At 37.0% G+C, this 17694-nt stretch overlaps 1 protein-coding gene across 1 annotated transcript in view; it reads left to right on the forward strand.

Annotated features, from left to right (window-relative positions):
• LOC306876361 (microtubule-associated protein 2-like) overlaps window positions 1–17377 on the forward strand; it is a 101030-nt gene extending 83653 nt beyond the window's left edge. The window contains exons 11-20 of the mRNA XM_079427463.1: window positions 135–272; window positions 1617–1675; window positions 2407–2592; window positions 2933–3077; window positions 3287–3343; window positions 4600–4919; window positions 12605–12697; window positions 14440–14521; window positions 15525–15637; window positions 15709–17377. Coding sequence (XP_079283589.1) covers window positions 135–272; window positions 1617–1675; window positions 2407–2592; window positions 2933–3077; window positions 3287–3343; window positions 4600–4919; window positions 12605–12697; window positions 14440–14521; window positions 15525–15637; window positions 15709–15924 — 1409 coding nt within the window. The 3' untranslated portion in view covers window positions 15925–17377. The remainder of the gene's footprint in view (window positions 1–134; window positions 273–1616; window positions 1676–2406; window positions 2593–2932; window positions 3078–3286; window positions 3344–4599; window positions 4920–12604; window positions 12698–14439; window positions 14522–15524; window positions 15638–15708) is intronic.
• Window positions 17378–17694: the final 317 nt, after the last annotated feature.

A 17694-nucleotide genomic window follows, 5' to 3' on the forward strand; every position in this document is an offset into this window, starting at 1 on the left:
CATTACATCTTTGTTAAATGAGTGTTTTAGTGAAACATTATTTGATCTTTGATAAGGGGAGTGACTGTATCTCCTATCATCCTGAGTTGTACTGCTGTTGTGCCTGTCCTTGATTCTGTGTCTCCCTCTTGTAGCTGTGATTAAGAAGGCTGAGCTTATAAAAAAATCTGATATTCAGACGTGCTCTCCTTCCCGGAAGAGTGTTTTAAAGGCAACCGTAAGGCACCCTAGACCTACCCAACATCACGCGTGTGTTAAGCGGAAACCCACAGGTGATCTCTGTCACAAGCTGTTTGCAATGTGGCTGGCAAACATGGGCATTGGCATGCTGTTTAAGAGTGATGCCTGTCTATTTGATTTATTTTTCTTTTTATGTATTTTACATAGCAAATTGTATAAGTTACGCAAGTTGTGTGTTCATGCAGTGTTTGTAATGAGGCTCACTGGTGTTTTATTCAATTGTTTTACTTATGTTTTCATTTTCTTATAGCTTGACCTTACTTTTTGTTGTCTGCATGTGTTCTCTCAGTTTCTGTGCTTATTCACACAGTTTTCTTTTCAAAGCGACACTGCTTATTGAATATTGTGAAAATGTGGTGCATCACTTTGTGCGTGTGTGTTTGTCTGTGGGTTAATTTTAAAGGATGTCCTTTTGACTTAAATGTGTTAGACAATTTATGAGGTGCAGCATGGAGTAATCACTATTTCCTCTCCTTTTGTAACATTTCTATTCGGTTGTATATAACATTCAGGAACCAATTTCACTGGTTGCCAGGCAACTGGTGGTTTGAGTGAGTTGTGGGCGCTCAGTTAAGAGGAAAGGAACTCACTGTGCCTTAATGAAGTAACACTGTTAGATTTCTGGGAACTGTGCTTGAATTTATGTTGGACATCTGATACATTGCTACAATGCCCCAATTAGACTTTACTGAACAGCCTTTTATGTAATACAGTTAATTTTCAAATTTTCTGTTATTCTGTGCCAAGTAGTTTCAGAGCAGAGCTTTCCAGTAGCTACAAAATATTTAGCTGTGGGTAATGGTCAGTTTCATTTTTTTTATCCTAAATAGCCCAATTAGAAGTACCTTGGCTTGAGCATTTAAAAAAAATAAAAATAACCGCATGGTGGTTAAGTTTTAAAAACATAAGTGAATCAAAAATCCCAGTTTAATATTCAGGGACAACTAGTCAAGTAAGACATTTGTATGTTGATTTGCTTGAAAAGTTAAACACTGTGGTTCTGTGGCACTTTCAGAACATTTGCTTTGTTAGTTGGAACATCTGATCAGTTCACTTAGCAACATTAACTCAATATAACTCCTGTTTGAGCCAGGACTGTTCGTCAGGTCATACCTGTCACATTGCACACACAATTTACAAAAGTGTAAAACAGGTATAAAAAAAGCTTTTTTAAAGAAAAAATCAGACTATATGTCAAGCACATGTGGCTGCTTTTGTATACAAGATTGCATTTGCTGTGTATTTGTTTGTGTGTGATGTTCAGTTTGTTTTATTTTCATTGGAGAGCATATAACTCAATGGTCGTGATCATGGTTACAGTATGTAGTTCTCCTCTTTATCATCCTCAGCCTCTCTTTTTCTCTTTCTCTTTGCAGTGTCTGCAGATGGTCGACTGCCCTTCAGTGTGGCCAGGCGCTCCAGAGACAGAGCATCTGTAAGCATCACATTAGACTTCAATAATATACAAATTTTATGATCCCAATTAAAATAGGTTGTCAACAGATAGTCCAGTCTATACTAGAGATCGGCTCAAGGACTCAGAAATAACAGCAATTATTAATAATGAAAGACACAAACTGTGGCTTGGCTATTTTGGTGTAATTTTTTAAAATCAACTTCAGAACATTTCACACAGATGTTCAACAACTACACTCAAACATACAAAGGTCCTCTTTTTCATTTTGTCATTTGTTATGCCATATTGTTTGTGGTGCCGGTGATGAATTGAAATCAATTCAATATACAGCCTCTTTGCACCTCAGATGTCTCCCTGGTTTCCACCCTGGTTTTGTATTGCCTGCTCATCCCATCTCATATCTGTTTTGTGTTTGTTTTACACGTTTGCACGACCGTTTTGCCTCAATTCCTTTAACCTCAAAGTGAGACATAGTGCCCCCTCAAGCAGTTTAATGGTACATGTACTAATACTACATTTAGAGAAACTAGACATTTTCTTATTTTTTTGCTTGTTTATTTTTAATTCCTGAGTGGTTATGCATTCTGGTAAATGCCCTTGTATCCCCAAATGTGTGGTCAGATGTTGCTCATTTTGTTTGGTTAATAAACATGCTGTCATGCTGATTTCATATCATTTTCTGCTCATGTTTTTGGTTTCATTTTCACTGTGCATGAATGGCTCATCTGTCCGTGTTCCTCTCATCATAGACCTCCAATCCCACAACACTAACAAAGATCCCCACTTCTAAAATTCGGGCAGAGGCTTTGCTGCCAACCCGGCCAAACTCGGCCAGCTCCTCCAATAAAAGGAGCCCACTGGTGGAGGCAGATCTTTATGAGACCCGCCCTTCCTCAGCGGGCCCACAAGTATTACTAAATTCATATGCTGTAAAGGTAAGCAGGGAGCGAGATGTTTCAAAAGACTATTTGCTTCTGCACATTACAAACTAATCTATAACTTTCTAAAGAGCAAGCCATCCTAAAATTTGTTAACCTAATAGTGAAAATTAACGATGTTTTGCAAATCTGCATGACTTTCTTCTGTGGAATACAAAAGGAAAAAAAGAATTGTTATGAATTATAAAGAGGTATTTTCCATAAGATTATTATGTTAATGGGAAGAAATAATGCTAAATTTCAAATAATGAAATGGGGGGAGTAAATTTTAATTTGGGGGTGAACTATTCCATTAAGTTCACCATGATTCTAACAGGATTATTGACTTTGTCCTCAGGATGGTGGTTCTCGGAGCCCAGAGAAAAGGTCGTCCCTTCCACGGCCAGCATCCATACTAACTCGCCGCCCACACATGGCTGATCATGAGGAGAGCTCCACTTCCATTACCAGCTCTGGGTCCACAGCACCACGCAGACCCACATGTAAGAGGCATTCTCATGCACCTGTAAAATCTCTCTGTTTTTTTATTGATATTTATTGTGCCTGAAGAATCTGAAGTGTTTCTTTAAAGGTTTTTGGACATATTCAGATCTATTTTAGGACACTCTAAAATCTCTGCTTCCGTATCTACGGACTTTCTTTAACTAATACTCACTATATACTCACCCACTCTCTTCCCCTGCTCCTGTAGCGTTCCGTACTGAAGTCAAAGCAGAGCACAGGACAGGCAGGTCTCATAGTATGACAGGTATAGAGTATCAGTCCCTAATGTTTCACCCCGTTTGTTTTCAGTCTTTCATACCTGCTGTCCTGTGCAGGGATACAGTCACCATAAAAATACAGTGCCATTAAAAGTTATTCATCTCCAGTGCACATTTAGATACAGCATTGAATCCACAATGTTCCATTCATGTAATTAATTCAAAAAGGGTGAATAATTTTCATAGGCACTGTTATACATAAGGACCCCCCCCCCCCCCACACTTTTTGTCTACACCTTGCCTTTTCCATTATGTATGTGAGTATAAACACTGTTCTACACTATGTGTTTGTGCCATTCAAGTCCATCAAAAATGTTGGTATACATCATCATCTACAGTGGGGACCAAAAGTCTGAAAAAACGGCAAAAAATGAATTCTTAATGAGCTTCTAACTAGTCTTCTTTCACTTGTTTTCCAGTAAAAAAATCTAAAAATCTTTAAAACAATACACACTTGCTTGAAAAGCAATAAGCAATATTATACTTGTTTTATTATACAAAGTAAGTGAAAAAAGAGTTTATATTTAATATTAAATATAATATTTATTTAAAAATGTGTAGTCTCTGGGTTTTTAAAAGTAGCCTCTTATGCTCAGCTGGTCCACATGTATTTGATAAAAATTACAATAAAAACAGTAATATTGGGAAATATTATTACCATTTAAAGTAACTATTTTCTATTTGAATTTATTTTAAAATATCACATGATCCTTGAGAAATCATTCTAAAATGCTGATTTGGCGCTCAAAAACATTTCTTATTATTAATAATGAAAACAGTTATGCAGCTTAATATTTTTGTGGGAACGTTGATGCTTTTTCCAGGGTTCATTAATGAAAGTTAAGGAGATTTTGTTTTGTTTGGTAACTTTATAAATGTCTTTACTGTCAATTTCGATCAATTTCATGGATCCTTGCTGAATAAAAGAAATAATATCTTTAAAAAACAAAAACAAATCATACTGTATATCAATGTATATTGAAAAAAAAACTGTTTGAAAACAAGTCTCAGTTTCTAATGCAGTGTTGCAGTTGTTTTGTCTTAAATTGTAATGCTTGTAATAAAACTTGAAAGAAATAAAAAGTATGAAATTTGAAAAAAAGCAAAACAGGAGCATTGTCACTATTGGACTCCACTGCATATTTTATGTTTTATGTATTTTAAGTCATCTTCACATTTGTTTGCTGATGTTGCTCTTACTAATTCCTAGCTTTTAAACTGATCATTTGTGTTTCCACTGAAGGCGTAGAGACGGCTCGGTCCCGTTCAGCCCGCAGTGGCACCTCCACACCCCGCACACCTGGGTCCACAGCCATCACCCCTGGAACCCCTCCCAGCTACTCCTGCCGTACTCCGGGCACCCCCCACACTCCAGGCACCCCCAAATCTCTCAGCCTGCTGTCCCAGGAAAAGAAAGTGGCCATCATCCGAACACCTCCAAAATCCCCGGCGACTACACCCAAACAGCTGCGCGTCATTAATCAGCCACTGCCTGACCTCAAGAACGTCAAATCTAAGATCGGTTCTATTGACAACATCAAGTACCAGCCCAAAGGGGGCCAGGCAAGTCCAAATGCTCACAATTCATCCTGATTTCACCTCAGCTGATGCTAATAGCCAACTATTCACTCTCTTTTCCCTTCCCGATCTGTCTTTCTTGCTGTTGTTCTGCTGCTTCAGGGTCAATTCTGTCCCCTGTGGGCACACTGTCCTTTCTAGTGTGCTTATAGTGTCTCGCACTCATCACTATTGCCTTGTGTCCACATGCATCAGTTCACTGTGTGCATACTAATGGCTGCACATAATAGCTGTTGGGCCAGTTCACTCGTCTTAGATTGACTTGTTCCATGCCTGACTAGAAGGTAATGTATTCTTATGACATGGCATTTATTCTCATGACAAGGAACAAAACTTGCTCCAAAACTTTTCCTCCTATTATATATTAATTTGAATATCTAAAATAGGACATTTGATTGAACATTCTTTACATAAAATATTTTATTTGATTTTCTCTTTATTTTTTTAAATCAAAATTATGACATTACGTTATCACTCATGTTACCTGTCATCAGACCATAGCCATTTATTTTTTACAAATGAATATTAGTGCTGTCAGTAAATAATGATAAAAAACATTATATGGCAAGTAAAATTACATATTTTTTAACTATTTTTAACAATTAATTACATATTTTTTAAACACATATTTTTTAAGTTATTAATTGTTAAATTGACTATTAATTAGAATGTACATTAAAGTTATACAGTCATGATATATAGTAAATGTATCATTTATCACAATGTTTTTCATTTTATTTTACATTGTTAATGTTTTTTTCATTAATATATACACTAACATTCAAAAGTTTGGGTCAATAAGATTTTTTTTTTTATTAATTTTGAAATTAATACTTTTATCAAGGATGCATTTATGTATATGTATGTGTGTGTGTGTGTGTGTGTGTGTGTGTGTGTGTGTGTGTGTGTGTGTGTGTGTGTGTGTGTATATATATATATATATATATATATATATATGTGTATATATATATGTGGTATTTTTTTATCAAATAAATGCAGCCTTGGTAAGAAAAATAGATTTTTCAAAAAGATTGACCCCAAACTTTTGAACGGTAGTTCAAATATCAGTTTAAATTTAAATAGGCCTATATACATTTTAATATTATCAAATGTGAGAGTGTTTAGTATTTTGCTTCCCTTAGGGAAATGCTTTATAGAATGGCCTATTACAGAACTATGTTTTGGAATTCTTGGATTGTATAGTAGGTTGTAGAACAACTGGATTGCATTCTGGGATTGTGGAAACTTAAATACAAAATTACAAAATTATACACACATAAATGCACATACAGATATGCACCAGGGTGGTTTGTTTTCTAGGTTGAACAGAGTTCAGCTGGAACGATGGTGACAGGCTCGTGATGTAAACACCCCTTGTGTTTTAGGGCATTTCATGCAAGCCTTGAGTAATGACCAGGGTGGAGGCTGCGTGTTAGAGTGACATGTTTATGTCTCGCTTGTGGCAGAGCGCAGCAGTGCAGAGAAAAGGATTTCATCAGCCAGAGGAGTGGGAGATTGTGAGGTTACTGAGTTGAGAAACTATGAGGAAGGACATTAAGAGACATTGGAGTAATTTGTTTGTTTGTGCAGTTAGAGACTGTGTGTAAGATTTCAAGGAAAAATGTTGGTCAGGACTGGATATTTTCATTGAAATCATTGTATTGGGGAAATCTTTACATATTATTATAATTTATATGTTTTCAAAATGTTTTAAATGTTTTTTAAAGAATTTATTTGGTAACATTTCTGTTGAGGGTGTATTATTTTTATCTTATTTAAGTCCATTCATAATGTTAGTGGACTTTTTTCATTAAAATATATATTTTTAAATATATTTAACAGTGATGTTTTCTTAATACAGTGTATAAGACTTTGATTTCATGTTGAATTTAAAAGTACATTAGTAAAAAGTAAATTTTACTAATTAATTCTAAAGGTCAGAGAGTGAATAGATAATGTTAGTAATGTTAATAAAATTTTTCCTATCAGAACACTCATAATTAATTTTTTTTTAAATATAATTAACCGTGATATTAACCTAAAACAACCTTGATTTTAAAAGTACAATAGCAAAAAAGTTAATTTTATTCAAAATTAATTGCAAAGGTTAAAACTACATACATTTATCTATTTGATATTTTAGACTTCTTTGTCAAAAAACAAACAAACAAAATATCTACAAAAATGTAGATTGTGACCCATTGTAAGCAATGACTAAAAGCAATTAAAAGCAACCATTGTAAGCAATGTAAGCAATGAAAATCATCATCACTTTTTAAGTTTGTTACTAGTTTGTCAGTGAGTCCTGTAGACTGTGATAAATGATCTAGTGAAAATGGCATTGGAGTTCATTACAGGGCACTCAGGACACCCTGAGGAGCGGCGGGTTGTATAACCTCTGCCATGGCCTGAATCTGTCTGGGCCCAAATGCTCCCTCACCCCTGGATGACAGCGGGTGTCTCCCCAGCATAGTCACTCATGGAACAGGTCTAAGAGACAGTGACATGAGCCACAATCTCTCAGGGTTGAGTGAACGGGCATGTGGTGGCCACTGCCAGTCTGTGTTTGCCCAAGGGTGAGACTGGGTAAAAGTGCTGTGCCTGTCTGTGTCTTAATGACATAATTTGTCTACTGAGGGCCACTGAAGCGGACAGGGACAGTCTGAAAACTCAAAAAGCATGTGCATGTTTAATAATGTCAGAACCTTTCATTAGATTAATATTCTAAAATATCTAAAAGCTGCATCAACTCTAGAGCTGTGTTAAGTGGCTATTTGCATATGTTCTCTTTCAAACAAATCGGAAATCTTTTTACTTTACAGATATACTTTACAGATAAAATTAATAATAGTGTGTACTTTATCATTTAATGTATCATTTTATATTTTATTTTTAATGTAATTAATGATGATACTTATTTCATAAAGCATATACCATTTTGACTTTCCTGTTGAGATCATTATCGTCTTTTCTTAAATTTAATATATAAGACTCCTATTTATCAGAATTCAGTTTAAAACCAGAAAAATTAAGTAAAAAAGAGTCTGTTTGAGACTTGATGAGCATTGTGGTTAAAATATAATTTAAAATTTATTTTATTTTTTTATTTTATTATTATCTTACTGGTCATACATTTACACGCTGTATTATTTTAAAATGTAAAGTGAAAGAAAGTTACTATTTCTAAACTATTTCGTCACCAATTAGTCCTGCAGAGTAACATTCCCTTTGAGATCTTACCATATGAAGTCCATGAAGCCCACTTGAATTGATAAAGTTATTGATAAAGATAAAGGTTTTCATGACTATATTTCACTTCCAACTTTCCAACCCAAAAAACTAAAGCCATTTTTTCACTTTGGTGGAAGTTTTGAGTTCTGAATGTAGCTTTATGTCTTCACGTTCATGGATTCCTCATTATATGACACATTTAACATCATCTCTGTGTGTGTGTGTGTGTGTGTGTGTGTATGTGTGTTTGTGTATGTTTCATTGTACTTGAAGAACCTACCACATCTGACTATGTCATAGCTTGAAGAGTGTATGTAAAGTTGAGAGCTTTCATGACTCATGCATCTCTGGAGACCAAACACAGACGCTCGCTCTGGTTCCAGTCTAGCTGTCTCTCTCCCTGAAGGGTCATCATCTGTGCTTTGTTCTCCATCAGCCTTTCTGCGTCTATGTGCACCTCATTCAGGTTTGCAGTCTCTCGGTAGACTGAGATGTGTGTAAGAGTGTGTGTTCAAGGGATTTCAGTAACACTGACTACAGCTGTTCTCTTTGACCTGCTTTCTGGATCAGCCCGGGTCCAAATCCCTATTCCCTAATGAATTAACACTGTCTTTGAAAACAGCTGAGGCCATTTAAAAGCATGCTACTACAACAGCTTGCTAGTGAGAGCATTGTCGACCAATTCTGTTCCACTGCAGTAACAGCTAAATGGATCGTGCATCAGAGGATGTGTGAAACTGTCACTGTACATTGACTACAGCAGTCAGATGTTATTGTTTGACTCAGGTGTTTGATGGACTGCAGTACAGTTAGCCTTATAGACTATACTTTAAACAGACTGATTCATAAAAATAATTTTTAATTATTATTTTATTTTATTTTAGTGGTCATGAATTTAAATATTTTTTTATATAATGTTATATTATATAACTTAATTATGCATTATACTTAATTATGTAACATATGTAATTATGTATTATAAATAATTATTTATAAAAATATTATATTATAAAGATTATACATCTATAAACTGTTTTTAATATTAGCTTTAATTTAATTTGATTTGGGCAGTAATTTACACATTATGTTATATTTATTATGATATATTGTTGTATAAATGTGTGTATATACAGTATCTCACAAAAGTGAGTATAGCCCTCACATTTTGGCAATCAATTTAGTATATCTTTTCAAGGGACAATACTATAGAAATGAATCTTGGATATATTTTAGAGTAGTCAATGTGCAACTTGTATAGCAGTAAAGATTTACTGTCCTCTGAAAATAACTCAACATACAGCCATTATTGTCAAAAACGCTGGCAACAAAACTGAGTACACCCTAAGTGATAACCGCTATACATCGTTTAACCATTCACAGCCACATGACCTATTCATCATGTTCATGTTTTTGTCTGCTTGACAGGACCATACAAATTTGTGTATCTTGTTTTAGAGCAGTTAAAAGTTGGTTCTTTGAGTACAATTCTCTCATACTGATCAAGGGATGTTCAACATGGCACCTCATGGCAAAGAACTCTCAGAGGATTTGAGAATTAGAATTGTTGCTCTCCACAAAGATGGCCTAGGCTATAAGAAGTTCGGTAACAGCCTGGAACTGAGTTACAGTACAGTGGCCAGGGTCATACAGAGGTTTTCCAAGACGGGTTTCACTCGGAACAGGCCTTGCAAGGGTCGATCAAAGATGTTGAGTCTTTGTGCTGTGCATCAGATGCAGAAGCTGGCTTCAAAAACAGACACATGAGTGCTGCCAGCATTGCTTTAGAGGTTGCAGAAGTGGAAGGTCAGCTTGTCAGTGCTCAGACCATACGCCACACTCTGCAACAAGTCGGTTTGCATGGCCGTCGTCCCACAAGGAAGCCTCTTCTGAAGCTGGCTCACAAAAAACCTGCAAACACTTTCCTGAAGACAACCTGGCCAAGAGCATGAATTACCGGAACCATGTCCTGTGGTCTGATGAATCTAAAACTTGTTTGGCTCAGATGGTGTGCAGCATGTGTGGCGACGCCCTGGTGAGGAGTACCAAGAAAATTGTGCCTTGCCTACAGTCAAGCATGGTGGTGGTATCATGGTGGTCTGGGGCTGCATGACTATTGCTGGTACTGGGGAGCTGCAGTTCATTGAGGGAAACATGGATTCAAACATGTACTGAGACATTCTGAAGCAGAAGATGATGCCCTCCCTTCAGAAACCGTTTTCCAGCATAACCACCACCCCAAACACACCGCCAAGATGACAACTGCCTTGCTGCTGAAGGTGAAGGTGATGGAGTGGCCAAAATATGTCTCCAGACCTGAACCCTATTGAGCACATGTGGGGCATCCTCAAGTGAAAGGTGGAGAAGCACCAGGTGTCTAACATCCAGCAGCTCCATTATGTCATTATGGAGGCGTGGAAGAGGATGCCAATAACAACCTGTGCAGCTCTGGTGAATTCCATGCCCAGGGGGATTAAGGTAGTGCTAGATAACAATGGTGCCCCTACGAAATATTGACACTTTGGACACAGTTTTGACATGTTCACTTAGGATGCACTCATTTTGTTGCCAGTTATTTGGACAATAATGGTTAAATGTTGAGTTATTGTTACGTATCCTGGCCATGCACTTCCGTTTACTCACCACCAGAGGTCACCCGCTCACCACATGGACTTTCACACTACACAGCACATTGGACTCCATTTCCCACCATCCATTGCACTCACTAATCACTCACAGCTGTTCACACTGATCACGCCCACACCTGAGTACCATCTCACAATCACAATCACACACACACACACACTATTTAAGCTTGGGACTTCCTCTGGCTCATCGCCAAGTATTGCTTACTTTACCAAGCATTCTTAGTTTTCATAGTCTTGCCTTGCCTAGTTTATCTTGCCGTGTTTCCTGGATTTACCCTTCGCCTTGCCGTTTGGACACTGTTTACCTCTCGTTGGATTTTTGCTCGGTCTCCTGGATTATCTCTCTGCCTCGCCCTTGTTGGATATTGTCTGCCGATCGTCGACCCACGTTTGCTCTACGGATTGCTCTGTCTTGCCCCTGCCATACCTGTTTGCCACTGTCTGACCCTGCCTGTTTTCTGACCATGTTTTATAATAAAGCTTTGCATATGGATCCGCATGTCTCACGTCTCGTCAGCCCCGTAACCGTTATATTTAGAAGACAGTAAATTTGTACTTCTATACAAGCTTCACATTGACTACTCTAAAATATATCCAAGTTTCATTTGTGCAGTATTGTCCCTTGAGAAATTATACTAAAATTTTTGCTGAAATGTGAGGGGTGTACTCACTTTTGTGAGATACTGTATTTTAAAGGTATCTATTTTTATCTTTTATTTTTATTATTTATTAGTTAGTTTTTTTTGACTGATCTTGATTAACATACACTATGTTAAAATGTAAATGAAAAAAGTTATTATACTTATTTGTCACCAATTAGTGAGACTTGCAGAGTGACACAAAATCCATATTTAATAGTTCGATCTCTTGGGGATTCTTGAAAATGTAGCTAATCAGGACCCCAACAAGAAGTCAAGCTGACATTTGCAGGCGTTAGGACGAGGGGGAGTTTTACATAATAATAATACATTTGTATAGCGCCTTTCTGGGTACTCAAAGTGCTTTTTACATGAAGGGGGGAATCTCCTCAACCACCACCAATGTGCAGCATTCACCTGGATGATGCGACGGCAGCCATATTGCGCCACAACGCCCACCACACACCAGCTTATTGGTGGAGAGGAGACAGAGTGATGAAGCCAAGCAGTGTAATGGGATGATTAGGAGGCCATGATGGTTGGAGGCCAATGGGGAAATTTGACCAGGATGTCAAATGTTACAGTTAATTAAATTTGTAATGTTTATCTGGAATTATCTCTGTGTACATCTATTCAGCCCTTCAGTGTGATGCTTCCACTAAATGGAAAAACTTTCAGGATTAATTAGCATAAAATAAGTGAAAGCTTTTCTTATTTGTGTTGATGCGGCATATGGGGGTCTGACTGCTGGAAAGAGTGTCAACAATAAGTACAGCGGCAGTTTAACCCTTAAGGGGTGTTCATGCTGACAGTGATTAAATCACAACACCTCTGCACTGTTGGTTGCTGGTAGGCAGACATTTCTCTCTACTGCGGATTGGTAGTCGCCGCATTTTGTTGCTTAACATTTGCATAAAGTTGACCTCTGCTCAACTCTGTTGCTTCATCAGTGCTTCACTTTTATCGACTGGTTGATTTTTGGCTGTAGGTGCTGTGAGCACATCGACACGTGGCTCAGGTTAAAGGTTGTCTTCTAACCGCCTAATACTGATCTGTCTCACCCATGCAGCTAGCAGCTGTCTGTGTGTGCATGTGCATGAATGTGTGAGTGTTTCCATCTTCATTAAAAGAGCCACATATCTTTGTATTTTTCTAGATTCAAATTTTAAACAAGACGCTGGACCTCAGTCACGTACAGTCAAAGTGCGGATCCAAGGATAATCTGAAGCATTCGCCCCAAGGAGGCAATGTATGTACTGCTCCCTCTCTCCCTATGTCTGTCTCTCCTTCTTTTCCAAAGCCATTAGACCTCCACGGTTTTTGACCCTTTGCTTCCTTTCTGGACCTGAGGGTCCTAGATTTCCAACTTAGAAATGTTCCGGACACATTTCTGCTGCACTGGATGCTCAATGCTACAGATTGGACAAAATGCCTACCATGGCAGAATCAAGCATAATATAGATGCAGACTGTCTTTAATGCACACACATCAGATATAATACGGAAAAACTGTAAATGGGCTAATACACAAAACTGAAGTCCCTTCTTGTTGTTCATCATGTCAAAATATATACACACCATATGTATATATTTGTAGACTGTAATGCAGGTGTTTGATGTTGACCTATCAACACTTGTGTGTCAACTGTATGGAAGTCATATCAAAATAAGGCAACACATCATCAACCCTTCTTTTCAATAAATCTCTTTTTGAGAAATTTTATGTTAATTTATAAATTTAATTTATATATTTACCGTTTTGCTCGACAGACTGTATCATGGAGTAGCTGCAGCAACCTTCGTGGCTTATCACTCTAGTTTTCTTTAGGTTTCAAGGTCTCCTGTATTACACTTACTTTTTGGGTTTTGTTCCAAAACTTATTGAGCTGCCTTGCTGTCTGCTGCCAACATAGACAACATCCTAACTAAAATGGAACCTAATAACTGTATGTCTGTTATGTAGACTGCAGTGTAACAGTTTGTGGTTGGTAAGATTATTTAATATTTTGAAAGAAGGTTGCATTCATTTAATCACAAAATGTAGTAAAAAGGGTAATATTGTGAAGTGTTATTACAATTTAAAATAGCTGTTCTTTATTTTAATATATTTTTAACATGCAATTTATTCCTGTGATGGAAAAGCCGAATTTTCAGCAGCCATTACTCCAATCTTCAGTGTCATAATATTCAGTTTTGAATTAGATTGAAGTATTTTAGTAATACTATTCGACATTGATTAATATTAATAATTAACATTTCTTACTTTGTCTACCATCCAGATTTTTTTTCTCTACTAAGCATGTTGCAGTGCATTTATGGGATTGCTTTGCTTTTTCTTCCCCTCGCAGCAGCAGTCAGTCACTGTGAGTGACTATTACAACAAAGCTATAATGAGCAGACTGTGTAGAGCAGGATGCTAGCAACGCCAAGGTCATGGGTTTGGTTTCCAGAAAACATTACTTGTTATGCTGTCTGTTTAGTTTAGGTTAAATGGCCTAGATCACTTTTATGCAACAGAAATTAAGGACTTCTATCTATATTTATCAAGGTCCTGAGTAAGAACAATTATTTAATATTATAAAATAACTGAAATTTGACTTTGTTTTTGTCCAAATACACTGGAATGTTAACTTTGCCATGAATTTCTAAACAGCTGAATCTCTTGTCATTTCATTCAGTGATCTGATGCTGTATTTGTGCTATTCATTGCAGTTGTTGGTTTCCTTAATGTTGTGGCATCTTCAGCATATGGATCAGTTCTGCTTGATTTGCAGCTCAGCTAACCATTTTTATGTGTTTCGCTGTGGAGTAGTTTGTGTGTGATTTTTTTAAACTCTTTAAGTCATCAATTATTGCTCAGTACTTTTTAGGCAATGTGTTTTTTTGTTTTGTTATTGCAGCATCATATGTGAAGAAGAACTGGGCAACTCCTTGTGTTTTATATCCGGTCTATGTTTTATATTTTGTTCTCAACTTATGGTGTTTCTCACAGGTTCAAATTCAGTCTAAGAAGATTGATCTTAGTCATGTGACCTCCAAGTGTGGATCATTGGACAACATTCGCCACAGGCCAGGTGAGCATGCTAAGGGTTTCTAGGAATTTTAACCGCAGATTGGAAAATTGCAGTGTCATGCAGGTTGCTTTTAAAGCATGGAAACCCGAGCTAGATTATTGGATGATACAACAGTGCTATCTTGTGGTTAAGTTTTTAATGTCACCCTTTGCCAAACCCATTTTGAATGATTTAGCCATTTCATTAAATACAAATTTATAAAAGGTGAAATTTTCTGCTATAAGAATCTTGCAGGCTCTTTCCAGTAATGAACAGCTGACAGTGATTAAAAAAAGCATCATGATTTAAATTTCAAATAATTTTTGCTATTGTATTTCAAAGAACATACTGTACAGATTTGATATACTTTCATGTTTTATATGGATTTTGGAAAATATACACTGCTGTTAAAAATTTTGTAGTCTGTAAAGAAATGAAGGATGCATTTAATTGATTAAAAGCATTATGCCTTTTACATTCATAAAAAGGATTCAAAATTGATTTATATTTTAAATATGTTTTTTGGAACGTTCTATTCAAAGAACTCTGACAAAATGTATCATGTTTTCCAAAAAAAATAAAATAAAAATTAAGCAACAGATCTTAAAGTTATCAAGGTTTTTAACATTGATAAATAATAAGAAATGTTTCTTGAGCATCAAATGATTTCTGAAGGATCATGTGACACTGAAGACTGGATTAATAGCTGCTAATAATTCAGCTTTGCCATCACAGGAATATATTACATTTTAAAAAATATTAAGATAGAAAACATCTTAAATTTTAATTTTAATAATATTTCACAATTTTTTTCTGTTTTAACTGTATCTTTTATCAAATAAATGCAGCCTTAGTAAATATTAAAACCTTTTATCAAAAAGATTAAAAAACATTTAAAACTTTTAAAACTGTCGTGTAGATCTTTACCTTCATAAAAAAGTCAAGTTGTTTTGTTTCTTTATGATTGTACCAGGAGAGAAATGAAAAACTGATGACATGACTCTGTTATGGCTCTGTGTCTCAGGCGGTGGTCATGTGCGCATTGAGACTGTGAAGCTGGACTTCAGAGAAAAAGCCCATGCAAAGGTGCGTTCCCTGGAAAACACACACCATATGCCTGGAGGAGGACATGTACAGGTGAGTGTACAAAGGTGCATGGTCACCCACATGAGTGACCATTACCGACTTCCTGTTTCCTGCTTCCTAAGATCGAAAGCCATAAGCTGATGTTCCGTGATGTGGCTAAAGCACGCGTGGATCACGGGGCGGAGATTGTGATCGATACACTCAGGCTGTCGGGCGGCACCTCCCCTCACCGGCACAGCCACATGTCTTCGTCCGGAAGCATCAATATGCTGGAGTCGCCACAGCTGGCCACGCTGGCCGAAGATGTGACCGCCGCCCTGGCCAAACAAGGCTTGTGAATCCCCCAAAGCGTCTCCCTCTGCTCAGTCTACAGTAGTCCCCTTCAGTGGTGTCACACTTCACCTTTCCTCCCTCTGGTATTTATGGAACACAATAGATTCACTTCTCATATTCACACTTTCCTCTTCATCAACCAACAATCTTGCAGAACCCTGTCGTGATTATCAGAAATCAAAAAAATTGTATCTGTTGTATTTTATTTCATTTTAGTTCATTTTAATGAATAACGACTTAGCTAGAGAGGTACCAGTGCTTTTTATTACCCATGTTACATGTGACTTTTTATGGTTGTGTACAGACAGTGGCCTCAAAAGTTGGTTTAGGGTCAGCGTCAGGTGTGTTGCGTAAAAGTCGGTCAATCTGAATTTTTTATATACGGGAATGTGGCGCGACGATCTCATGCTGCACGTGTTATTTTGCCCATTCAGTGCATGGACTCTTCAACATCTCAACTGCGAGTCACGTACGATCAAACACGATATACATTATAAGGGAATATATTTATAAATATGCCAGCTCTTCGTCTCAACATCTAATGCTCAATCGAAAAAAGAAATGATTACTCCTTCGATAACTTATACCTGTACAATTGCATTTAAAAAAAAAACCTAGATAATATGACAAGCATGTATTCTAGTACACAAAAGAGGCTATTTTCTATTTCAAGGGATTTTAGTAAGTTATTTGCTGAAACATTGAATAAAACGAACACATCATGTTTTGTAGATACTAGCGACGATGTTTAGCTTGTACATTATTTCGTTTGATTGCACCCCTGCCTTCGCTGTCGTTAAGAAACCGTTGCTTCTGTGGATCTTTGTCGGTCAAACACAGTTTAAGCAGATTCGTGCTTCGATTTACACAAAACGATGATGTTACAGTTACACAAAGACATTCAAGGGCTCCAGGTATACATGAATCATGTAAGATCTGCTCAAATTTGCTCAAAGTCTTAAGGTGTCAACCGTACCACCACTTTTCAGAGTTGAAATGGGAACGGTTCTGTCTGAGCAAGATTTGTTGAGATGCGGCCCTCATTTGATTCTTAAATGTAGGGAGCAGCCCCTTGGGACTTTGTCGGTGTGTTAGGCCCTGTGTTTGTTTGCTGATTCCTGCTTGGAAACCTAGTTTTCTTTCTTAGGAAGTGGAAAAAGAAACAGAAATCCAAACATTAAGAAGGATACTCACTCCGCTTGCATCTGTTTGAACATCGTACTCCAGTATATTTTTTCTCATCATTTGTGGTTCTCCCCGGCCCCTTTTCCTCTAGAACAGCTGTCATTCGTAGGCTTCTGTGTTTTCTCGGCCCCTCTGAGCCTTACCCACCCTTTCCCTGATTCCCTCAGCTGCTGTAAATGTATTTAAAAGGTCACATAGATGTACGCAGTTTTTCTCCTGTTGGTATGATACGGATTATAAATGCCCTTAACAGTTATGACAATAAAAATACTGAAAATCAATAAAACATTAATGTGATCTGTTTTTTTTTTTAGACTTTGTGCTTGTGAAATGTGTAATGACTTGTGGTTGTGGTTTCACTGCCTCTTTACAGGTCACGTTCCAGTACGCTATAAGCTGTACGTTATAGCGATTTTAGAAAAGGTAAGTAGAAATCTGTTGCATGAATTAAAGGAAATAGGACAAAAAAAAAAAAAAAAAACCTGCTCCTTAACTGTAATTTTAATAGCCATTTATAAACTTTTCATTATTAATAATTTGTTGCAGGCCTCATGTTTTGCACTTAGTGTTTACAGATACTTTTCTGTTGA

Source organism: Barbus barbus (genome assembly GCF_936440315.1).
Source record: "Barbus barbus genome assembly, chromosome: 10".
NCBI lineage: Eukaryota > Metazoa > Chordata > Actinopteri > Cypriniformes > Cyprinidae > Barbus > Barbus barbus.